The sequence below is a fragment of the Camelus bactrianus genome, chromosome 8, assembly GCF_048773025.1.
Source record: "Camelus bactrianus isolate YW-2024 breed Bactrian camel chromosome 8, ASM4877302v1, whole genome shotgun sequence".
In the NCBI taxonomy this organism is placed as follows: Eukaryota; Metazoa; Chordata; class Mammalia; order Artiodactyla; family Camelidae; genus Camelus; species Camelus bactrianus.
In genome coordinates this window covers 38,655,239-38,680,133 of record NC_133546.1, presented here as the reverse complement: position 1 = coordinate 38,680,133, position 24,895 = coordinate 38,655,239, and the positions used below count along the sequence as shown (strand labels likewise).

The window sequence follows — 24,895 nt, the reverse complement described above, 5'->3', positions numbered from 1 at the left end:
CTTAGAGCAGCATTTATGGTGTCAATGTGGAAGACAAATGTAGCAATAAAAAAGCTCACTGGTTATGCTGACAAGTAAGTTAAAATGGCTCACGTCTGAAGTAGAGGGCAAAAGAGTATTCTGCTCTCAGGTGTGTCAGTGGGAGGGAGTATAAAGGCTTATTCCTCTTCAGTGTTTCCAGTTTCTATAAATTACTGGTTATCGCCAATATTACCAAAGATACTAAAGGAGACAAGGGACTGAAACCCAGGCAGAACCACTGAACTCCCTGGAGGATCCCTAGACACAGTCTCTTAAAGATGAGTAATAGTTGGGAAGTGAAAAAATATGGCTTTTGTTGACATTGTTAATTTCTCTCTTTGGTGTTATCCTCTGATCTTTTAGCTTCATAAGAAAAATGTCACTTACTTTAAACGTTTCGGCCTCAGCTTTTATTGCTTTCAGGTTTCCTCAGCTTCTAGAGTAGAAAACTAGAGCTGTTAGAATTAAATATAGACCAGTCTTGGGCTCCAGATGGCCACCCCTATAAACAGGCAGCTTGGAATGGTCCAGAGGGAAACTCCCCTGGGATGGGTGGACCTAGTGAGGGAACAGGGTTCCTCCAGCCACACTGGGGGGTTGGTTCCAGGATCCCCCGGATATGAAAATCCGTAGATGCTCAAGTCCCTTATATAAAATGGCATAATATTTACATATAACTAGGCACATCCTCCTGTGTACTTTAAATCATCTCTAGATTATTTATAACACCTAATACAATGTATGTGCTGTGTAAAGAGTTGTAAATACATGTAATTAGTTGCTAGCATGAGGCAAATTCAAATTTTGCTTTTTGGAGCCTTCTGGAATTTTTTTTCTGAATATTTTCACTTCATGATTGGTTGAATCTGGGGATATAGAACCTGTGGATATGGCCAACTGCACACACACACATATGTACTATATATATATATAAATAACATTTTATATTATATAGGCACATATGAATTTTATATACATATGTATGTGTATTCATACACATATGTGTATTCATTTTTTCACTTATGTATTTGCCTCAGATTCTGGAACATTAAAATTTATAATTAAATTTTGGAAATTAAAATGTATATCCTGATTTATAGTAAACGTGATTACTTTATGCACAGTAAGCTTTACATGTCTGCTTGACTTTGACCTGCGAGGATCCGTTCCTCTATGTCTTCCGTGGTTTGCTCCACTGATGCTCTGGTGCTGTTTGAGGAAGGCAACGAGCTGTGGCCTGGACTTGCTGGCTGCTGCTGTCTCCAAATAGGAATGAAGAACTGGCCTTTGGCTTTAAATCTGTTTGTTGGAGTCGCTTGCCTATGTCTGTATATATTTGAATGCTTCTTTTGTCAAAAAATAGGACAGTAAAAAATTTTAACTTGTACTATTTGGATTTTATCTAATTTTGAAGAAAAATTCTTTAATCTATTGAATAGAAGTAGACATAGTGTTCTCAATTACTTCTGCTACATCAACTGGACTTAAAATGTAGGAAGTCACTTTATCTCATTTGATATTACACTTTGCTTCAAAAATAAGAGTCTGGAAATCTAAACTATTAAGGAATTAGGAAGAGTTTTGCTCCTCACCCCATATAGTTGTTTGAACAAACTGTCCAGTTTTTATTTGGGTGGGAGTAGATAGGCAGCCCAGAATTACGGCCAGGCCCCTTCTCCCTTCTGGCTCCGTGGGTTGGGCTGTCGGCCTGCAGCGAGCTGTGCGCTCTGTCTCTTCCCCTCGCTTCCACTCCCGGATCTTCAGGGAGCAGCTGTTTTGACCTGTGCTGTTTTGCTGTGCGGGAAGCACTGTACATGCGGTCATTGAACTTCTGTTCCCACACATCATTGTTTGGCGTTCAGGAAGAAACACAGAAGGAAGCGCTGCCTCTGAGGAAGACAGGGTCCCTAAAGTAAATATCTCGGTTCTTCTGGGATTCATCCCGGGTCGGGTCACTTCCTGGATCTGAGGAGACCAGAATGGAATCAGGAAGAGCGACTGACCTCACACAGAGGATGATGGCTCAGACCATCTGCAGGGAAGGCTTTTCTGTGTGTTTATATCAGATTATTCCTGATCACTTCTACAGTCCCTTGGGAAGACTGACAATTCCTGGAATCTGGTTGAATTCATTCACTCTAATGTGTGAATGCCCTAGAACCCCATTCTCCCGAGGGCGTTTTCATTTTTTAAAGAGGAAGCTTTTTTGTCTACAGAGTTCTTCCTAGGTGGCTGTATTTAGTCAGTTTGACTGGGTGAAACGGAAAAGCATATTCCAGCTGATACTAGAGGAAAGCCAGGCAGAGGGATCTTGGAAGCAGAGCCGTCCCCGGCATCTTCTCAGGGTTAACTCCAAAGCTAACCTTCTTTTCATAACTTCTCTTTTTCAACAGCAACAAAATAAACATTTTAATGTTTTGTGCCACTGACAGAACATTTATGTGATCCGGGTTGCAGCACTATTATTTGGGCTTCTCTGGGCCAAATGTCACTAATATTTAGTGCAGGAACAGTAGAGAAAATGGAAAAGTCAGTCAAAGAGTGGCTCTAAATAAATGGTAACAAAAATTTAAATCTGAATTGCAACAACATGCACCTTTCTTCAAAGGTTAGGAGAGCTGGGTCCTCGCCCCAGCTTGGCAGCTGACCGGGAACCGAGGAAAGTGCACCTGCGTTTCCTCCTGTCCGAAGTGACGGGTGCCTGCATTATATTTGGCACAGATTATAACAGAACCTTTATGTGGAAAACCAGGCTGATGAAGTCTCTGCCTGAGAGTGGACGAAGAATATGAAAGAGAAAATCCATTCCAGAGACTTTGACTACCTGCTACTTCTTAAAAACAAAAAACCAAAAAACCCACAAAACCTTTGTTGTGAAGGTTCTTATACTCTTGTCCAGACTATCTTGGGGCTCTCTGTGGATTTCACATTTCAGTACTCTCTGTCCATTATTACCACCCAGCACTCGGAGTTAATCATTTACAATAGGAAGCAGCATTCTCAGACTGTAAAATGATTGACAATGAGTGACAGCTACCTTTTTTTGTTCACCTCTGGTATCTAACATAGTAAGTATAACGCACATAAGATTAATTCTTGAGGATTCCAAGTTTTCTATTTGTGCTGTGTATCGTTGCACCATTGAGTTGGTGAGGAATTTACAAGAAGGTAAATGTGACCTTAGGCCTTAGGGATCTCTCCTCCACAGAAGGGGACAACAGCAGAACAAGGCTGATTTGATAAGCTTACCCAGGAGAGTGATACAAGCCGTGGAACCAGAGGGTCCAGAGGCCCGGGGTGCATGCCACGTGAGCAGGGCTGCCTTGCTGTGGTGAAGGCCCAGTTCAGGACCGGTCAGTGAGGCGCTGAGTTTTCTCTGGCTGCACCTTGTCATCCAGGAGCAGGCGCTGCTTCACGGCCTGGCGTGGCCGCTGCAGTAGGCAGGACTGTGACCAGAGAGAGACTGGGCTGAGGCTGTCCCTCGAGCCACACTGCAGGGGCAGAAGCCCTCAGGGAAGGAGTGGCCATGTCTGGAGAGGAGGCAGCTAGCAAATGGCAGGGTCATTCTTCTAACAGTGGCAGGGTCTCCGTGTCTGTCGACGGCCAGCAGGGCGCCGTGGGGTGACTGATAGAGTAAAGGGACTGTCCAGGACCGTCATCCTGTCTGCCTCCATCACCACATCTTAGTTAGCTGGGATTTAAGGGCGATCCAGAGACTGTGGATGTGCACAGTGCTTCCCTTCACAGCATGGCGTGGTGTGCGCTGATGGAAGCAGCACAGGAGTTTGATTCAGAAGCAGTGTCTCAAGAGTCCTGGCCACTTGTACCTGTATGAACTTAGGAAAGTCACTTACCTTTGATGGGCCCAAGTTTCTTGGTCTGTGAAATACCAGTAACTGAGAGAATAACTGTGGCCTTGCCGGGGGCTGCGAGGACCGCACGAGGTGTGGGGAGGCCCGGAGCCCCTGCTGTAGCGGTATGTCCGTCATTAAGATCCAGTTAAGCAACTCACCTCCTCGTCTTTGTGTTTATTATTTCAGTGGTTCCCTGTCAGACAAGCGATTTCTGTTTACCTCCAATGGTAAGGATCACGCTTTGCTTAAAAATTTGGTATTTTAAAATCTTCAGGGGTAGTTTAGTCTTCCATACCCCTCAGATGGTAATAGTTTAAAGGATTATTTCTTCTTTTTCCCTCAGGTCACATAGCACCAAGTGTGCTGTGGCTTAAAAATACATAAGGCAAGAGACCCAATTAGTATTAAACGGCAAATATTTTTCTTTAGAGTTTCTCTCAGACTTTTGCCAAAAATGAAAATTTGAAATGACATTTATTTTAAGATAAATTCCTTTACGTTAGATTATAATAGGAAAAAAAAAGCTTTTAAATTGTACGATTTGATTTATATCTGGAATGACGTTATTGAAAATGAATATATAGAATGAAGGCTTTTTAGCCCCTCCATCATGGAATATATTCTGTGTAAATATTTTCCCTCACATATAAAATAGTTCAAGGAGAATAATATGGACTTGTCTTCTTGGCCGTTATTGCCACCTCCACCTGGTCTTGGACGTGGTGTAGTTAAGCTCTCAGGGGTGATGTTGGGTACAACTTACTGATCTTCAGAGCACCTAATGGACTGCTCTTCAAGGGTACAGAGAGTGGAGTCCCCTTTGATCAAGGGAGAGGAACCTCAGCATTTTAAACCTTTAAGACACTTTGTGCTTTGTTGAAATCAGGGTGAATTTAGGGGGTTAGAAAGGAGAATCTACACAGGGACAGAGAGATGTCACGAATAGGGGATATAGGTCCAATGAAAAGAAAAGCAGCAACAATTTCGAGACACCACAGCACCAACGGGTGAAATGCAAGTCTGGATCATTCACAAACTAGTAATTAAACAGTAGATTCAGTATCAGAATAGAAGTAAATCACTTGAATAATTCTAGGTGAAGCAGGTTACTTGGGTTTTTTTTGCTTTTTTTGCTTTCATTTTGTGTCTACATTTGAAATATTTTCCTGCCCTTTTTTCTAGGTTGTAACAGATCCCTGAGTTTGGAACCTGACAGGCAAATCAGAGCTTCTTCTTCTTGGGAGTGGACCAATGAGGCTGGAGACCAGGTTCGTTGGTCTCCTGGCCAAGCCCGACTTCAGGACCAAGGCCCGTCGTGGGCTTCAGGGGACAGGAGCAAGAACCACAAACAGCGAGAGTGGCTGAGGATAGATTTGGGAGAGAAAAAGAAAATAACAGGTAGTGACACAGTGCAGTTTCACAAAGCAAAATGACCTGCAGTTGAAATTATATTTTCGATTTGCCTAGGTGTCCCTACCTCAAAGTTCTCCACGTCTTGTTGAAAAGTAACAAATCTTCACATTGTCTCTGTGGGAGGAGCCTGTGTGCAGGTTGTAAATATGGATGTATGGATTAGAAAGCTGATATCTCGGTGCTGAACCCTTTTTATGGCATGTTGTCAGTGTGAAAACACTCATCTATGATCCCGTTTTTAAATGCAAATAAGAAAAGTAGGCCTGTAAAATGATTTGAAATTTCAAATGAGGGGGGAAAAAAAAGAAACCTGAAATTGCAATACATGCTATATATAACATATTTTTAAAACTAACCCATACATTTTTTTTTACAAGGAATTAGGACCACAGGATCCACACAGTCAAATTTCAACTTTTACGTAAAGAGTTTTGTAATGAACTTCAGAAACAATGACTCCAAGTGGAAGACCTATAAAGGAATTGTGAATAATGAAGAAAAGGTAAGAGACACTCTGGAGGAAAGAACTGAGTAGGAGAGTGGACCTCCAAATGTCTTCATCAATGTGTTTCCAGAAAACTGATGCACAGCGCCCCCTCGGGTTACTTAGCCTTTGATTGCAAAGCCTCATGTTGTCAACAGCAAGCATGTCAATAAAAATACAGCAGACATAGAATCCTGGCTTTGATTTCCTATAACCAGGTTTATATTTTCTGAATTTTGAACATGAAAATGTATAATGTATTTGAGTAATAAATATTAAAAATACATTTATTTTTTCAGAGTATAAAATAATTTGCATATTAATTTTATAAAATTTGGAACGATTAGGTATATAAATAAGAAGATAAAAATCATAAGACCTAGAAATGAATGGAATCTCCAGGTAAGAGTTACTTGTTGCGACAGGTGTTTCAGGGCAACTTGAATTTCCGGGATCCTGTGCGGAACAATTTCATCCCTCCCATTGTGGCCAGATATGTGCGAGTTATCCCCCAGACATGGCACCAGAGGATAGCCTTGAAAGTGGAGCTCATTGGCTGCCAGATTACACCAAGTGAGACTCAGGGTGAGTCAGTGAGTTACTGGACTCTGGTCGTCTCCTTCCCCAAGGTGGTGTTACTAACGTGGTTTTTCCAATCTCTCTTCTCTCTCAGGGAATGACTCATTGGTGTGGCGCAAAACAAGTCCAAATATTGTTGGTTCAACTAAAAGAGAAGATGAGACAATCTCAAAACCCACCCCCTCTGAAGAAATGCCAGAAGGTAGAGCAGTTATCATTTTGTGGATTCTTAAGGAATATAACTGGTACTCTATCCAGTAATACAGTAGCTTTAACAAAATTCTTTTTCCTCTGTCATATAAATGTCTGGGGGCAGTTGGTCCACAGGTATCTGCACATGTATAAAGTGACCAATATTTTCACACAACTCACTGAAATATTTTAAGTAGAAAAAGATTGGAAGTAAATGTATGTGCCCTTCAAACTAAGGAAATCTTTTATGGAAAAATAACACTTCCACACCATGGAATATATAGCCATAAAAAAGAGTGTGTTAGTAATATAGGAAGTCCTCTGAGATATACTGACAACTTAAAATAATAAGCACAGTACAGAACAGTCTATATAGTGCTTTACCACATGTGTGAAAGCGGGGAATATCTGGGAAAACGTCAAGAAACATGATTTCACTTCCTGTGGAGAAGGAACAGAAGTAGAAGGGAGACATTACATTCCAGACCTTTCTATACTTAAAAAATTTTTTTAAATTGAAGTATAGTTCATTTACAATGTTGTACTAGTTTCAGGTGTACAGCAGAGTGATTCAGTTATATATACACACACACACATATTCTTTTTCAGATTCTCTTCCATTATAGGTTATTACAAGATACTGAATATAGTTCCCTGTGCTCTACAGTGGGTCCTTGTCATTTATCTGTTTTATATATAGTAGCATGTACCTGTTAATCCCAAACTCCTAAATTATTCCTCCCTGGCTTTTTCTACTTTTTGAATTTTGAACATGTAAATGTATAATCTATTCAAGTAATAAATATTAAAAATACATTTATTGTTTCAGAATATAAAATAATTTGCTTATTAATTTTATAAAATTTGGAAAGATTAGATGTATAAATAAGAAAATAAAAATCATAAATCAGCATCCACAGATAATCAGCATATTCCACTCTATGCAGTCAACCATAGGTATAACTTTTAGACAAAATGGTAGCACACCATGTATTTTGTTCTGTAGCAGACACTTTTCACTTGACACTGTATTATGAGCATTTTCCAATGCTTTGAAATAGTTGAAAAACATATCTTTATAGTATTTTTTCATATGGACATACCATCATTTAGTTAACCATTCCCGTATTATTGGATGTTTAAGTTGTTATATTTTTCCCAAATTTCTACTCTTATGAGTAACATCACCGTTATCTGCATAAATTTGGTTCCCTTCTAAGTTTCTTATCCTCCCTTTCATGAACTACAATTTCTACTTCTGATCACTCCTTTATTTTCTTCCCAGGGAACACAGAAAAGAGTGAAGAACAAACATTTATCCTTTAGTTTTCAGTTTCTACAAGCTTGGGGCCTCTTCAGTGGCTGTTTTAGCGACCTTCCTCCTTAAAAAAGACAGTTGTAGGAAGACGCGCTCTGGTGTTTCACGCAGCAGAGTGGAAATGCTGCTGAGATCATCAGGCTGCATTTCCTTTCAGCCCACAGTTCCCAAGCTCTGGTTCCCAGAGCCTCTGTTACTACACAGGTCCAAACTCGCCCACCGTCTGGGGGAACTGGTTGCTTAAGCCAAACTAAGAGCTCTCCTGTGCTTATTAAATCATCCACCTGCCTGAATAGCTCCTGGCTGGTGGCCCAGCTATACACACCTTCCCCCTCAATTTTGATTTTTGGAATCTAATATGGTCCAAGCAACAAACTTAGAGTGAATGTTAATCCCAAGTAACACTGGAAGGTGCCTTTGGGGGAAAAAAAAAGATAAATTTTATTTTCCTAAACTTTAGCCAGGGTTTTGAATCCTTTTTCCTTTCCAATTTCGGTAAATGCCAAGCATGTATTATTTTCCTTGTATGTTAAACTGTTGAAGCTCTTTCAAATCATGTCCAGTTTTAGATTGTAAGATTCGGTTACTGTTCATTTCTGTTGTAACGTGGTGGTTTTTCCCCTTCTTAGGAATAAACATCACAACTCTTGTTATTCCACTGGTGCTCCTCGCCCTGCTGATGGCTGCAGTGGGAATCTTCGCGGTCCTTAGAAGGTATGTGACTTCACATTAAAATTTTTTTTCTTTAATTATGTAAACAATCAGAAAACCAAGTTTACTCTTCCGTTGTTCGTGTGTAGAAAAGCAACATTACTTCTTCTACAATAAAATGTTAACTTACATTTTAAAAACAAGTTGGCTAGAGGTAGAAAGTATCAAGTATTATTTTATGAACAGTAATTACCCTCTAGAAGCCTTTTCAGTGGGATTTTTTTGTCTTGATAGGAGGAAGAAGAAAGGAAATACTTATGGATCAGCAAAGATTCAGAAAACAGGTTGGTTGAAAACTCTACAGTTTTATTCTGTCTTTGAGGAAGAAACAGGATCTGCTGATGAAAAGGACCTAACCATGCTTTTAATCAGCAGATCCTCATTAAAACCCTTACATGGCTAAAGAAATAAGAGCTAATGGCTCAAAGTAGGGGATAGGGTATAGTTCAATTGGTAGAGTGCATGCTTAGCATGCACAGAGTCCTGGGTTCAATCCCCAGTACCTCCATCAAATAAACAAACAAATAAATAAACCTAATTATAATGGCTCTAAGTAGACTAATGGCTCTAAGCCTATAAGGAAGGAATATATTATATCATATCTCTTTAATTCAGATTTTCATAGCCAGTTTACTTTTATTTTTGTTCAACATCTTATCATTTGAAAACTTTTTTTTTTTCGGACAACTGGCATTTAGGTCACCACCCTGCCTGTCATCAAGGAGAAGTTAGAAAAGCCCCATCTGTGAACTGAACATTGTCCAGCACTCTCTGGCATCTGCAGGCCTCTACTGGACTCTTCTGTCTGAAAGAGTGGGGGAAGGACTAGCTGGGCAGGTTTCAGAGAATCCATAGGACACAGGATGGCCAAGCAACGAGTCATCTGTGGTCCAGAGAGAGGTCAGCAGGTCAGGATCCCTGAGAATCTCAAGGTCAACTTGCAACTCCACTTCCATAGGCTCTAAACAGCCAGCTGTGTTGACTCCTCAAAGTCACAGATGCTGGGTCAGTGCAGATTAGGGAAACCTCTGGCCAGGTGGTCTAACCTAGGGGTAATCTGGGACCTGAGGGCTACACAAATACATTTTCAGGCCCAGCACAAAGTGTGGTGTTTGCTGCTGTTGTAATGACCTCAGCATGCTGTTTCCACCGCACATAGCTGAAGAGCTGTGGTTGTGCATTTATCTCGCTCGGGGGCCAAGGCAGCCTGCCCTCTGCCTTAACGAGGAACCCGTCGTGGAGTATGTGTGTTCCGAGGTATGTACAGGTTTGTTTCTTGTCTTTATTCCAGACTGTTGGAAGCAGATCAAATATCCTTTTGCTAGGCATCAGTCAGCTGAGTTTACCATCAGCTACAATAATGAAAAGGAGGTATCACAAAAGCTGGATCTCATCACAAGTGACATGGCAGGTAAGTACCAAGCCTCTGTGACAGGGCTGTTAGCTAGGAGGGGCTGCATACGGGGGAGGGGCTCTTACATACCTGCAGGGGCCATAATGACTCTCATAGCAATGGTCCTGCAATGTCACTGAAACCTGAAAGCCCTTAATTAAACTTAAGATGAGTTAAGTACAGCTCCTGCCCTTGAGGAAGAGGAGGTAGGAGATGAAGGAATCAGAATGGCCTCAGTGTCCCAGACAAGCCATTGTCTAGAGCCAGGCTTCCCAACTATTTGTGAGGAAGGATCCATTTTTTGCTTTAAAAAAAAAAAAGTTCTAATACATCAAGGACTAATATTTTTATAAATTAGTAGTAGTAATGACATTTTTTAAAAGACATACTAAAATACATAGCTCTAATTTTTTAATTAGACTCAAAAGACATAAAACTACTCTCTCAAATTACTGTTTCTGAACACTTGCTCCCTGTCTGGGCACTTCTCTCTTTGCAGACCTGTCACAAACAGTTCTCAGACGCGTAGGCGTCCACAGGCCACACGCTGAGTAGCGCGGCTCTAGCTTCTTGCTACTCACAGTGTGTTCTGAGGACTAGCAGCCGCGCCCAGGAGCTTGCTACAAGTGCGGGCTTTCAGGCCGTGCCCTAGGCCTACGGAACCAGCAGTTCCCAGGCGCTGTGTCAGAAAGCTTGACCTGCTTCAGGGGCAAAAGGGAGCAACCCTCCAACCAAAATCCAACTCCTTGTTCCTTTCCCAGGACGGTGCTCGCTCTGCCGTGGGGGTGAAGCGAGGAGAGGGAGGAGCCCTGGCCTGTCCTCTGCTTCCTACTCTTCTCCTTCAGCTGCTAGTGCAGCTTCTCCCAGCAGAGCCCTTCCTTTCACATCTGTCTGCTCTGCCGCTCACGCCCAGACTTCCCTCCCCATGCCCAAGAAGTCAGTCCTTGCCTGCTGGACCTCATCACCTGCAAGTGTTATCAGTTCCTCAGAGGATCCAGAACTACACCCAGTGTTCCCAACCCTCCCCACATGTGCTCCATGCACTTTTTCCAAGTGGCTTCTGACTGGGCGTCCCATTTTTCAGGGCTTAAGACCTGAAGCATCCTCTTTTCTCCCACCATATATACATCTTTGGTGACAAATTCCCCTGATACCTGTCCCCGAAGAGTGGCCCTTTCAAAGCTGCTGCCAGTCCCCTAATTTGTGACTTCTATGTTTCATTTCTCAGCTTTTTATTGTTTTTCCCCACCTTTTCCTCTTCAGTCTCCCTCGGTAGGTTTCTACAGAATTAAACCATACTTTCTAGCAAAGCACTCAGTGCCATCCATGATCTAGCATATGGATGACAGCTCACACTTGGGACATGTGTTCAAATTCTAGCCCCAATGGCTATGCGCTGTGTGATGTTGGAAAAATTACTTTATCTCTTTCTGCTTCAGTTTTCCATTTGTAAAGTAGAATAATAGTCCCAACCTCGTAGTGGTATTTTGTATGTGTGGAGAATTTAATTGATATCTTAATATCATAGAGTAATGGCTGGCACCAAGTAAGAACTCAGTAAACATGAGCTTTATCATTACCATCACCATTATCACTAGCCCCCACCCTATAACTTTGGTCTTTGTATCCTATTAAGTTACTCCATGTTGCTCATCCTCTAGCCCACATCACGCTCTATGTTCATTGTCAGTGGGTTCAATCACTTTTCCCTTTCCTCACAGTATTACCTCCACCTCCAAAATTAGGCATTTCAAGAGCCTGTTTAAGAGCTCTGTGAAGTATTTTCTCTTATACTCCTAGAGGTGGTTAAAGGTAACCTCCGCGCCTCTCAGTACCTTTGGGCCTCTGAGGCTTCCTAAAGCAGGTGTGAGGTTGTGTAAGCCCGCAAGTGCGGCATTCGCGCCTTTGACATCTCGGTCTTTCTCTTCCTGCCTGGTACAGGGCAGGCACTTGGCAGAGTTCCCGCTCTACAGACAGCCGGTTTGTGGCTGGGTCGGAGGGGTGCTCAAACGTCTGCCCTTTGGATTTCAGATTACCAGCAGCCTCTCATGATCGGCACCGGGACGGTCACCAGGAAGGGCTCCACCTTCCGGCCGATGGACACGGAGGCGGACGAGGCGGGGCGGGGCGCCGAGGCCGGCAGCCACTACGACTGCCCCCTCTGGGCGGGCCGCCACGAGTACGCCCTGCCCTTGACCCACGCCGAGCCGGAGTACGCCACGCCCATCGTGGAGCGGCACCTGGCGCGCGCGCACACCTTCTCGGAGCGGAGCGGGTACCGCGTGCCGGGGCCCAGGCCGGCGCACAAACATTCCCTCTCGTCCGGCGGCTTCGCCCCGGCCGCTGGCTACCAGCTGCCGCACGGCCCCGCGCCCGCGGACCCGGGCTACGACCAGCCCAAGGGCGGCGGCGCCTTGGCCGCAGAGCGCGCCGATCCCGACTACCAGAAGCCCCAGGCCGGCCCCGAGACCGACGCTGCCTACTCGGCCCCCAGGGACTGCCTCAGACCCCTCAACCAGACGGCTATGACCGCTCTGCTGTGACACAATGTGAAAGCAACCTGCTGTGGTACTGAGAGCCAGGCTGCGTGCCGCACTGGAAGGAGGGCGATGCGCGTGTGTGTGTGTGTGCGTGTGTGTACGTGTGTGTACGTGTACGCGATTTCATAGGATCCTGCGGTGGAGTCGTAGAGACCGCCTCTCACACTGTTTACAGAGTTGTGCAGCTGGTTTTGTTCTGAGCCTTAGGGCCAGCGTCTGTTTGTTTTTGCTGGGCTAGAAAAATGAAAATTTTCAGATGGCATTTTCATTTCTCTAACTGTGATACTGAGCTGCTTCGGTGTAAAATGTGCAATCTGTACAGAGTTGTATTTAACAAGAATTAAAGTAACTTAAGTTTGCTTTGCAGATTTTAGTTCTGCACAGAGGTTAAGTGCCAGAATGCAGCTGTTGGAAAAACGTATATAATAGTATGTTTGCTTTTTAAATATATTTTATCTGATACTGTGTTAGCAGCAGGTCTGTTTAAATTTAATCTTGCTATTATGGCTCATTTCCTTTCCTTTGATATGGAGACCTAAAAGCATTGTTAACATTCTTCTTCTGGAAGGAATGAAATTACTTGAAGCATGAAAAGCACACCAGGGTGGTTGTTAGCAATTATGATTGTAGATTAAAAAGAACAAACAAACAGAACACAACCACCACAGTAGCTGCCTGTTCCTTAGACTCCACTTCAGGTGGGAGTGTGCAGTGGCCCACCAGGGCCTGCAAGGAGCAGGAGGTCTCTGTGGCCTGCGGTCACCTCCCTGCCCTCGGCCTAAGGGACCTGGCTCTCTGAGCAGCCGGCCTTCATCATACTTTGCTTCTTGCTCACCTCTGGCCTGGCAGATACTATACGGCTTTCATTTCACATGCAAATTTGCCTTTTCAAACTGTCTGTAAAGCCAGATGCTGAGACTTACAGCAACCACAACTGCTTTCTCAACAAACTGAATGAAGGTGGCACAGCAATTACGCCCTGAGTTACTGTGTCAGATGCTCTTGTGCCGCAGAGTGAAAATACTGCTGAGGTCAGATGCCCACACTTTCTCATGACTTTCTTCAGAAATAGCACATTGTACTCTGAAACACAAAAAAGTTATTTGAAGTATGTTCTTACAAAAGTGACCGAGGCCAAATCTACATAGAGCTTTTCTACTAAGCTGGCTGGAAACAACATTTTTTAAGAAAAAATTTTCCCTTAAGTATGTATCTGTAATTCCAGATTAGCCCAGACCTTAGCTGTACCTCATGTTCAGTGCTTTTTATCTGAGTCTGCTTTGTGAGTTCACTGTAGGGGGGGACTTAACCTTTTGCCAAAGAGGAAAGTATATGTTTGTTTAATAGAAAATGTGGACCAAAAACTCCTTTCCCTAAAAAAATGTATTATAATCCTTTTTGTATGACTACGACTTTCTGTGAAACATATAGACGTTGAAATAGTCAGGGTGCTGGATGGTCACAGCAGACCATCTGTGGTTACTGTGGAGGATAAACCATTTACCTTGTGGAGTTTACATTGTTTTCTATGCATACTAATTGTAATAAACTCTGCCAAACCAATGTGCCCCTGACTCTCATTGGTGTCCTGCCTGCTGGAAGCTCAGGCTCCATAAAAGGGCAAGTGGTACAGTGGAAAGAGCATGGGCTTGGAGTCGGACAGGTGGTGGTTCCAGACCCAGATCTGCCACACAGTAGCTGCGGGGTCTCGGGCCAGTTATTGTGGAAATAAAGGAAGACCAAGTGGGAACAAGTGAAGGCTATTCAGACTTGTTAAGCAGGGAAGTCGGCCACCATCACTTGCATTTTGGCAGAGAGAGACTCAAAGGCAGCAGAGCAGTGGGAACACTTTGTGGTGGGGAAAAGGGAGGGCTTCAGGTATGCCCTGCAGGGAGGCTGGTGGCTGGGGAAGCGGTAGGATGGATTAACCAGAAGCGGGCCATCCTCTGTATTTGGTCTGAGGTGCACATGTGGCTCCTCTGGTTGGTCTTACGTTGGAAGTGGGGACAAAAATTAGGGAAGCTGTGGGTTAATCAAATCCCAGCCATCTGAGGTGGACTGTTTCAGGCGTTCTAGTTTGGCTTCCTGGTTGTTACCAGAAATAGTGGTCTGACTTCCTACAAATCCGACTTAACATTAGGCTGGTTACTGTGGACAGTGAGTTAGTTTCCTATGCTTATTGCTATAGGTTGCCGGTCAGAGTTCTGTTTTTATTTACAGATCTATTTGTATATTCAGTTTGTCATTATATAACCCTGAGCCTCAGTTTCCTCTCATGTAAAAAGGATGTGAGTGTGTCTTCCTCCAGGACTTACAGATAACAATTAACTGGGAAACACTTGGGCTGCATATAATTTTTGCATTAAAATGTTCGTCCATAAGAACAGACTTGGACAGTCCGTAAGAACAGACTTCTTTACAGGAGAGCTGTGTCCATCTATCACATTATTCTCTGTATTCATGATCTAATCATGACAGAAAGAGGCAAACAGGTCTTGGTGTCAGAACACCACTTCCTCAGGATGGCCTCACTGTGTGGCCCAGAATGGGTGAGTGGAAAAGTCTGCTCCACCCAACTAAGCCAAGCCTAAACTAGAGAATAAGAGCAGAAAAATACTTTTTCATTGTTTTGCAACATTAGCATATATGAAAAGGTGAGAATGAGACAATTTTGTTTTTTTCCTATGTTATCAAATCCTAGTGGGAGGCAAAGATTGGATTCTGTCACTTCTTTCAACTGTGGCAGAAACACATCTGCTCTGACAAACAACTCCACTGACCACAGAGGCTGCTGAAACTGGGTTCTATCACTGTTATTTACACTTGCACTAATATTTATAATCAGCCTAGAAAACATCTAGAAAGGATGCTAGAGGTTTTTCTGTGTTGTTTACACTGCTTTAGATTCTTAGCAGAAATCAAAATCACATAGTATAGGCACAACTGTAGACACCACAGACAGCCTTGCATGAACCACCACCACACAGCCTTGCATAAATACACACATCAGTTCAGCAATCCAAGTGCAGCCACCAGCTGGACCTCACTACTCTCAAAATGCTTCTCTTGCATTCATTCATGCACCAGATAGTTATTAAGGTTCTGAGAGCAATGCTCACCCTGTACTTAATCCAGTCGAGAGAGCGCATGCCTAGGCTCTCGCCAGGACCTGGGAGGAGCTGAGTCCCACGAACGAACGAGAAGCGAGGGTTGAATACAGTGCTGCCAGTGGTTCCTGTCCATAAACACAGCCCATCCAGTCACCCAGTGACCTCTCTGAACCCACACTGCTGTGTTCCTGGCCCACTACGGATTGCTCATCTCCCACCTCGGGTCTCTCTCCCAGCCTCTCCCTGGTCTGGGAATAAATTCCCCTAGAGGTTTTAAAGATTTTCACTCTGCCTGTGATACTCTGCAATTTTACTATTTTGTGTTTGGCTGTGAATGCAACTGTATTCCCTTGGGACTTGTGCTTCTAGACTCTTAGGATTCATCTTTATCAACGATGAAAAGCTCCTTCTTTCCAGTACCACTTGCCTCTTTGCTGTTTTCTTTATTCGCTCCTTCTTGAATTCCACTGGATGCTCATTGGACTTTCTCGTTCTCTCCCCCATATCTCTTCATCTCTCTTACTCTCCATCTTTATCATTCTGTGCTGCCTTCTAGGTAAACTGCTGAAAGACAACATGGCATAGTGGTTGAGTTCACTGAGTGCACAGACTTCAGACTGCCTGGACAACGAACCGTAACTTCTGTGCCTGTTTCCTTGCTTGTTACCTGGGGAAAAAAAGACTCTCCCCCACCTATGGCTTGTTGTGAAGATTAAATGAAGCTTTTAGTGCACTGTCTGGCCCACGAGAAGCATTGTATGATTACATATTATATGCCAGTTTACAAATTCCCAATTCTGCTATCTGACTTGCTGTTTAATTTAGTCACTGAGGTTTTAATGTCAATTTAAAAAAAACTTCTGGAAGGTCTACTGATTATTTTTCAAACCCACCCTTTTCTACACTGTCATGGTATTTTCTTTGGCTTTGATTCCTACTTTTAAATAATTTAAAACCTACTGATTTTATCTTCTTTTTCTGTTATCTTCATCTCAGTAAAAGCGAAAGCCTGCACAACGATTTATAAGGCTCTATCAACGATGTCCAGTAGAACTTTGGCAAGAATGGACATATTCTCCGAGCTGCTCAATAGGGAAGCCATTGGCACGTGTGGCTGTTGAGCACTTGAACTGTGGCTGGAGTGACTGAAGATAGATTTTTCACTTTGTGGGATTTTCATTTATTTAAATGTAGATAGCCACGTGTGGCCACTGTGTGGACAGGGCGAGTCCGTGGTCTGCACCCCCCTCTTGCTGTGCTCCCTCTGACCTCGTCTCCCACTTCTCCCCATTTGGTTCACCCCACTCCAGCCACGCGGGGCTCCCGCTGTCACCCGCACGTGCCAGGGGCACGCTTTGCACTTGCTGCCCTCCCTTCCCAGAAAGCTCCCCGCCAGACATCGGCACGGCTTGCTTTCACCTCTGTCAAGCCTGCACTGCAGCGCACCCTCCATGAGCTCTCCTTTCCTCTCCCTGTCTAAAAAGGGCAGATTTCTCCAGGACACTTTCCACTCCTTTCCTGCTTTACTCTTCTCCTCAGCGTGGATCTCTGTCTATTCCAGCACACATTTTTCTTTGTTTTCTTGCTTATTATCTGACTCTCCAGCTAGACCATATTCCCCAAGGGAAATGATTTTTGTCTGTTTTTGTTTCCTGTGTTTTCCCAGCATCTAGAACAGTGTTCTAGAAGTATTTGCTCGGTGAATGAACAGGTAGAAGTTCTCGAGGTTCTGCCCTGTGTATAGTCTCTCCTGACTCTTACCTGCGCCTTGTGTGCTTTCGGATGTTTGCCTGCGAGCCCTCCCTCAGCAGGGCTTGTTCCTCCTTGTGAAGACTTCGTGATAATGTCCTTTCTGAAGGGTTTGCATTTACAGTTATCTGTCGGGTACACCAGGGAGGGTTGCCAGATAAAATACAGGATACAATACTGAAATTGTTTGAGTATCAGATAAACAACAAATCATTTTTTAGTTTACCTACGTTCTGAGAAATGGGACAGATTTATACTAAAAAAGTACTCATGTCCTGTAATTTTTATTTGCTAAATCTGGCATTTCTACCACCAGGAGTATCACCCACCCTGTACCAGTTTTTAACTTTTATTTTAACAGTATAGATGGTTCCCAGACTATACTCAAAGTTTAGACTCAAGCCTGTGTGTGGCACGGGCCTCTGGTTTTAATTCTTTAGGGGAGACTGCCCTTGTCATCCAGGGCCATTCATCCTTTGTCTTTCTGGCAGATTTTTTTGGTTCACCCTTTCACTGTCCCAACTCCCTGCCGTGCCTAACCCCAAACCTTGTCTCCTACCCAGGATCTGAGGAACTGAAACCCTCCCCCACCCCAGGGTGCTCAGAGCCTCAGCTCCAGTCAGGGCTTGTCGCTCTACTTTTCAGTGTCTTCTTTGATTCTGATACCTGGGTGTTTCCCTTTATTTCTTGAGATTAGCTGGGCCTTTTAAAGAATTCCGATTTTTTTTTCACCCAGGAATTTACAGACAGTTTTTCATCTTATCTCGTCTGCCATCTTGGAATGATGCCTCCCTGACAGGCGGGGGATGGCATATTTATTGCCAACAGCACAGGCTTTTGAACCATACAGAACTTGGGTTTAGCCTGGGATTTATTTTTTTTAAATACATGACTTCAAGCACATTGCTGGTGTTAATTTAGTTAAACAAGGAGGCTGTGAGACTGAGGTGGCTGTAATGCCACGGTGGCCTGGGTAAGCAAACCAAAATCTAAACCTGGAAATGCTGCAAGATTATGAAATCCAAACCTAAGGACAACCAGTCACAAAGAGCCAGATAGGCTTAAACTACACCAGTTGGATAATCTCTCTCTCTGCTCGCGCACTTTCTCTAGGTCTTCACTCTGGCTCCTGTTGGCAGAGTGCTCCTACCCACTTTCAGTTTGTCGCTGCCCAATTAGGATCCATAAATGCTCAAATAAACTCCTAAAATTTTTAATATGCCTCAGTGTGTATTTTAACATTGGCGATTTCTAAACCCACTTTTTAATCCCTAAAGTGGAAAAAATTATAAGAGGGCTGTTGGGAAGATGAATTTCTATCAGTGTTTTGCATACAGTAAATACTGACTCCTTTTCTTTCTGCCCAAGTCTAAATTTTAGTCGTCCAACACCATTTCCATTAGTCCTTTTCAAGTGGAGGTTGCCTTTTCTCTTTAACCACTGCACAGTGCACACCTTCCTCCTGATACCCACTTCCCCATCCACTCTGTCTTTCACCCCCATGCAAAACTCTCCCTCTACGATACCCATGCCCCCTGGCGCTACCACCTTTTCTTCTCAGTGTGGCACTTAGTATCTTCCAAGCCATGTTCCCCACTCATTGAGGGCTGTCACCTAGCTCAATTCTTCTCCATTCTTCCCCTATCATGATGTTGGAAAGTTCAGTGTCCAACGTGGTCACTTTTACGGTTTTCTGACATCTACTCTAGAAGCCTGCAGTTCATTCAAACCACCTCCATACACGTCCACACTTATCAGCAAGAACTCCAGCTCTGAAACTTTGGTAATTCTGTCTCTGCTAAAAACCTCCAATCCCTCCCCTCCCCTCCTACTTCCTCATTGATCTCATTAAGATCTATTTAATGCCTGGATTCCACCATTTTCCTCTGGCTGTTAACTTTTTAAGCTGTATTTTCTCCCCATCCATCACTTGAACCATTCTGTCCGAGTATTTTCACTCAGCTGTCTTTCCAGGAACACCAAACACTGAGGCCCCGAGGATGTTAAGTCCCGGGACCCCATCTTCACATCTCTCTCACAGCAGCAGAACACCGCATACCTACTCACACGGAGGCGCTTACAAACTCCCCAGTTCCCGGTTTACCGGGGGCCCATTACTCCTCAAACTTTTCACTTATCTGGGATCCACTTCTATTTCCATCTCTCTCAGCAACTATTCCAAAGTAGTGCCGCTCTGCACAACTGCCCTTTCCTGAGATCTTGCCACCTCCTTCACCTTGTAAAGTCATTAAAATCAGATCCTACAACCACCTGCCCATCCCTCTTCCCACAAAGAGCTGCATCCACTCCAATCCTTTCCTCCTTCCTGTGTGGATGGAAAAGGTGTTTGAGACCTTCACCCACTGCCTTCCCCACCCCCAACCTCAGATTTTGCTCCAATTATTCCATTTCCCTTATCTTCAACTTCTCCCTCTACACTGTTAGCTTCCTCTTGGCCGGCAGACTTATTCAGATATCTCACAAATGTAAAGAATTCTCCCTTAACATCCCAACTCTCCTAATCACCGGTCCTCTTTCTCACGCACGTGCTTTACACCTGGAATTTTCAAATGCTTTACCTCCCATTCATTCTTTTACTAAAGGAATTTTCATTTTCTGTAGTAGCCCTTTCCATTTGTTCAAGCCTTCTTTTGCATCCTTTCAGGACACTTTAGTTTTCATATAAGTACTGCATATTTTTGGTTTAATTTATGCTTATGTGTTATTTGTTGTTGTCACTGTAAATGGTCCCGCACCTCTCACTTTATGTGTCAAGAACCAGGAGGCCCTAATGGAAAAAAGCATAAATTCTGGGACTAGACTGCCTGGGTTCAAATTCTGCTCTAGCTGTGTGACTGAGAAAATGTTATTTTACCTATGACTCCACTTCCTTATTTCTAAATGGAGATCACAATAGTATATACCTCATGGGATTGTGGTGAACATCACAAGAGTTAATATGTGTTTAAAACGAACAAAAACCCTTAGAACAGTGCCTGACCCATGAGAAAATCTATGTTGGTATTAGCAGTTATAGACATACATATTTTAATATATAGTTAATTTTTTTGTCCTAACTGATTTGTTTATATATCCTGTTCCTTTACTAAATTTCCTTATTGTGTCTAGTAGTTTTCAGTTGATTCAGTGTTTTGGGAACGTGATCATAATGTCTGCAAACAGTGCTGGGGCGACCTCCTTTACAATACTTATTTGTACATTTAATTCCTCCAGTGCCATATTAACTGCTTTTAGTATCTGCCTACTAAGCGTGATGCTAGCTTTGGGGCACAGATTATGTTGGGGTATATGTTATCATGTTAAGAAAGCATCTGTTTAGCCCCCGTTTTTTTCTTCACCAGAATGGACACTAAATTTTGACCAATGCCTTTTCAGCATCTTTGGAATTAGAAGCAAATGATTTTCTTCCCTAGGACCCTCTCTAGACCCAGCCACGTGATTAATTATACCACTGGATGTCCTAACATCAGACACTTGGTTATGGTGTATGAGTCTATTAAAGTGTTGCTGAATTCACAGTGGTAACATTTTATTTAGGATTTTTGCATTAATATTCTTTTGCAAGATAGCCCTTTCATTTTTTGTCAATCTTTATCAGGTTTTATTAGCTCGACAAAAACAGTTTAGAACTTCTCTTCTCTTTCTAGGGAATCATCTGCCCTTTAAAGGTTTAGTGGTATTCCCCTGTGAAACCATATACTAGGGTAATTTGTGGGGGTAGGGAGTACGCTGATCATTTTTTTTTCTGTTTTTTTTTCCCTATGGAAATCTGTCTGTTTAGATTTTTATGGCTATTTCTCCCTTATTTCTCATTTTGCACATTTGCTTTTACTCTCTTTTTCATGATAAGTATAGCCAGCAGTTTATTTTGTCTTTTTCCCCTGAAAAATCAGTTTTTAATTTTTTTTTTTTTAGTTCTACTATTTTTCTGCTTGCAGAAACCGATAATCCGTTTGTTATAGCCGTAGGCAGAGGTAAAGATGCCCTTAACAATGGTGAGGGTGACAAAAGGGAGGCATCTAGTGATAATGACACCTCTCCGAATGTCACAAATAACCTACTACAGCCTTGCTTACTACAGAATAAGGGGACCGCAGGCACACACAGAGGCCATCTGTGTGTGTGTGTGTGTGTGTGTGTGTATGGGGTGGGGGGATGCTACCAACTCAAGGATCTGCGAATCTACTTGTAACTTTAGGAGTTCTTGCATTTGAACAGCCACTCATCTACACAGAAACTATATGCAGTGAAATTCAAGTCCAGGTCAACCATCATTTTTAAAAATCAAAACAGAATCAATCCGAGGCTCCATGAAACCTTTCACCATTTAAGAAAAATAAAAATAATTATTAAGGTAGGAAGACTGAAAGGCTGACAATGTCATCTGCGTTTCTTTTCTTCCCCCTCTTTGTATATAGCCTGTTAAAGTTGAATCAACAGAAGTATTTGAACCCTGGCTCTGACACTTGCTAGCTGTGTGACTCTGGACAAGTAATAGCTTTTCTAGTCCTCAGTTTATTCATTCTCATAATAGACAGTATTTTATTTGATAATCTTCATAAAGCCTTTCAACTCTAATAGGCAGAAGTAAACTTACTATCACATTTGGAATCTGCTGCCCCCTGCTGGCACTTTATCAAATTGCAAATTTTATCTTTCCAAAGCATAGAATCTACATTTTAGTTGTCTGTTTTACATTTTATGTATCTAATTTCCCTTCTTATAGTCCTTTCATCTATCTTCCTACTTATAGGCTAGAGGTCTTTCATTTATAACCAAATACAGTTTTAACTTTAAAATGACCTTGTTACTGTTCAAATCTTCCTTCTCTCCTGATTTCTCTCAAAGTTTCGTTGCAATATTCACCATTGTGATGGATTTTTATTACTTTCTTATGGTTCTATTAATTTCTACTTTATAAATTTTGAGTCTACTTTAAACTGGTATGTACAAGATTAGAATTAACATTGGAGTGAGAAGGAAGCAGGATACAAGATTAACATATAGAAATCTGTTGCTTTTCTTTACACTAACAATAAAATATCAGAAAGTAAAAAAAAAAAAAAAATTCCATTAAAGATCACTTAAAAATAAAATACCTAGGAATAAACTTAACGAAGGAGGTAAAAGACCTATTTGCTGAAAACTACAGAACATTAATAAAGGAAATTAAAGATGATTCAAAGAAATGGGAAGATATCCCATGCTCTTGGTTTGGAATAATTAATATGGTTAAATAGCTATACTACCCAAAGCAATCTGCAGATTTAATGCAATTCCTATCAAAGTACCCGTGATATTTCTCACAGAACTAGAACAAGTTAATACTCAAGTTTATACAGAACCACAAAAGACAAAACAATCCTGAGGACAAAGAACAAAGCTGGAGGCATAACCCTCCCAGACTTTAGATAATACTACAAAGCTACAGTGATGTTTATGTCCACGTGGTATCCATGTGGTATTAGCACAAAAACAGACACATAGATCAACGGACTAGAACAGAGCACAGAAATAAAGCCACACACCTATGGTCAACTAATCTACAACAGACGAGGCAAGAACACACATGGAGAAAAGACAGCCTCCTCAGCAAGTGACGCTGGGAAAGCTGGACAGCCACCCGTAAATTAATGGAATTAGAACATTTCCTCACACCATATACAAAAACAAATTCAAAATGGTTTAAAGACCTAAACATAAGACATGACACCATAAAACTCCTAGAAGAGAACATAGACAAAACATTCTTGGACATAAATCGTAGAAATACTTTCTTAAATCAGTCTTCCAAGGCAAAAGAAATATGAGCAAAAATAAACAAATCAAGCCAGATCAAACTTAAAAGCTTTTGCACAGCAAAGGAAACAATCAACAAAACGAAAAGACAACCCACAGAATGGGAAAAAATATTCACACATGACACAATTGACATTAATATCCAAAATATATACAAAGAGCTCATACAACTCAGTATCAAAAAAAAAAAAACCAAAAAAAACACAAGAAAACCAAACAACCCAATAAAAAAAATGTGCAGAAGACCTAAGAAGACATTTCTCCAAAGAAGACGTACAGATGGCCAACAGGCACATGAAAAGATGTTCAGCGTTACTAATTATTAAATACAAATCAAAATCGCAATGAGGTATCACCTCACACCAGTCAGAATGTCTATCATCAAAAAGTCTACAAGCAATAAAGGCTGGAGAGGGTGTAGAGAAAAAGGAACCCTCCTACACTGTTGGTGGGAATGTAAATTGATGCAGCCACTATGGAAAACTGTGGAGGTTCCTTGAAACAATAAAAACAGAGCTATCATATGATCCAGCAATCCCACTCCTAGGCACAAAGTCCAGAGGAAACCAAGCACAAGCTCGAAGTCTTCTCCCAATGGCATGACACAGAATGAGATTTCTTCCTCCAGCAATGACGTAAAACACCTATAAATTACTGTCCACCAGGGAAGCTGGCCTGAGGCTGGGCACAGGAGTCCAGGGTTTTTATTGTACTCAGTCACGTAGGTGCTCTTTGCCTAGCATGTACCAAAATTCACAATTTCCAGAAGGAAAGCAGGTATTCCACATAAACCCTATAGTTTACCGAAACATTTCAGGCACAGTAAACCACTCTTATCAGTTAGGGAATGAATCAGTTCACGGGGGGATCACTCCTGAAATCCAAACTTCTGGACACCAGCCGCAGGTGAACTTTGCGAGCAGGTCTTTTTGAGGATAACAGGTTCAGGCCTGCTGTGATAACTCTCTTCTGCACACCATCTGTGAAATATTTAGTCACGGAGCCATAGCCTTGTGCCAAGGCCTATACGTACACCACTTACTGAACGGATGTCATCCTCTTCATCCTTTGGGTGGGAGACGAACCAGTTCCTAATCTCCTATTAACCTGTTTTCTCAGATCTCATTTCTGGTCCACCTGTGTTAGTCTGGGTCCTCCAAGAAGCAGACACCAAGACCAAGAAGGGATCAGCTGTGTAACAGATTCATTAGGGGCAACGCTGGTGAGGAAAAATAGGGAGGGAAATAAGGTTGGTGGGAGGCAGGAGGCAACCAGACCCTGATACCGGCATGACTTCAGGTAAATGAAAGGAAGGTTGGGTGAAAGCAACATAGAGGCCATAATGCAACCTTAAGGGAGTCTGGCAAGACCATCTGGTAGTCTTCAAGCCGAAGTCAAGAAGTCACATCCCTGTCACACCCAGTCACCAGCTGGCGCAGCACGTGAGAGGCGGAGCCTGCGGGTTAACCCAGGGATGACTTTAGAGTAATGGCCGGCGGGCCTCCAGTCCAGTCTGCTCCCTCCTGTTGGAGCGTGAGAGACGCATTCTCTCGGCTGCCATGACAGTGATTGTAGCTCTCAAAATACACCTGAAAAAGATTTATTATCAGGCAAATATTTAGCACCAATAGTACATGGTAAGTTGTAATAACTTTTAGTTTAAAAAAAACTAATTATAAAACCACCTAAAATAGAACATTAACAATGAAAA

At 42.6% G+C, this 24,895-nt stretch overlaps 1 protein-coding gene across 3 annotated transcripts in view; it reads left to right on the top strand.

Moving 5' to 3' along the window:
• The window catches only part of DCBLD1 (discoidin, CUB and LCCL domain containing 1), a 53,350-nt gene extending 39,282 nt beyond the window's left edge, over positions 1–14,068 (top strand). Inside the window, exons 7-15 of one of the 3 annotated variants that reach the window (XR_012508655.1) lie at positions 4,062–4,102; positions 5,058–5,273; positions 5,666–5,790; positions 6,198–6,357; positions 6,446–6,553; positions 8,491–8,575; positions 8,807–8,856; positions 9,271–9,480; positions 9,864–9,984. Coding sequence is in view for 2 of the 3 variants with exons in the window: in XM_074368433.1 (XP_074224534.1) it covers positions 4,062–4,102; positions 5,058–5,273; positions 5,666–5,790; positions 6,198–6,357; positions 6,446–6,553; positions 8,491–8,575; positions 8,807–8,856; positions 9,864–9,983; positions 11,907–12,508 (1,507 nt within the window). In the remaining variant the exon portion in view is untranslated. Of the gene's footprint in view, positions 1–4,061; positions 4,103–5,057; positions 5,274–5,665; positions 5,791–6,197; positions 6,358–6,445; positions 6,554–8,490; positions 8,576–8,806; positions 8,857–9,270; positions 9,481–9,863; positions 9,985–11,906 lie in introns of those variants that run through there. The other 2 variants (XM_074368434.1, XM_074368433.1) reach the window with 2 other exon arrangements.
• The last annotated feature ends 10,827 nt before the right edge of the window (positions 14,069–24,895 follow it).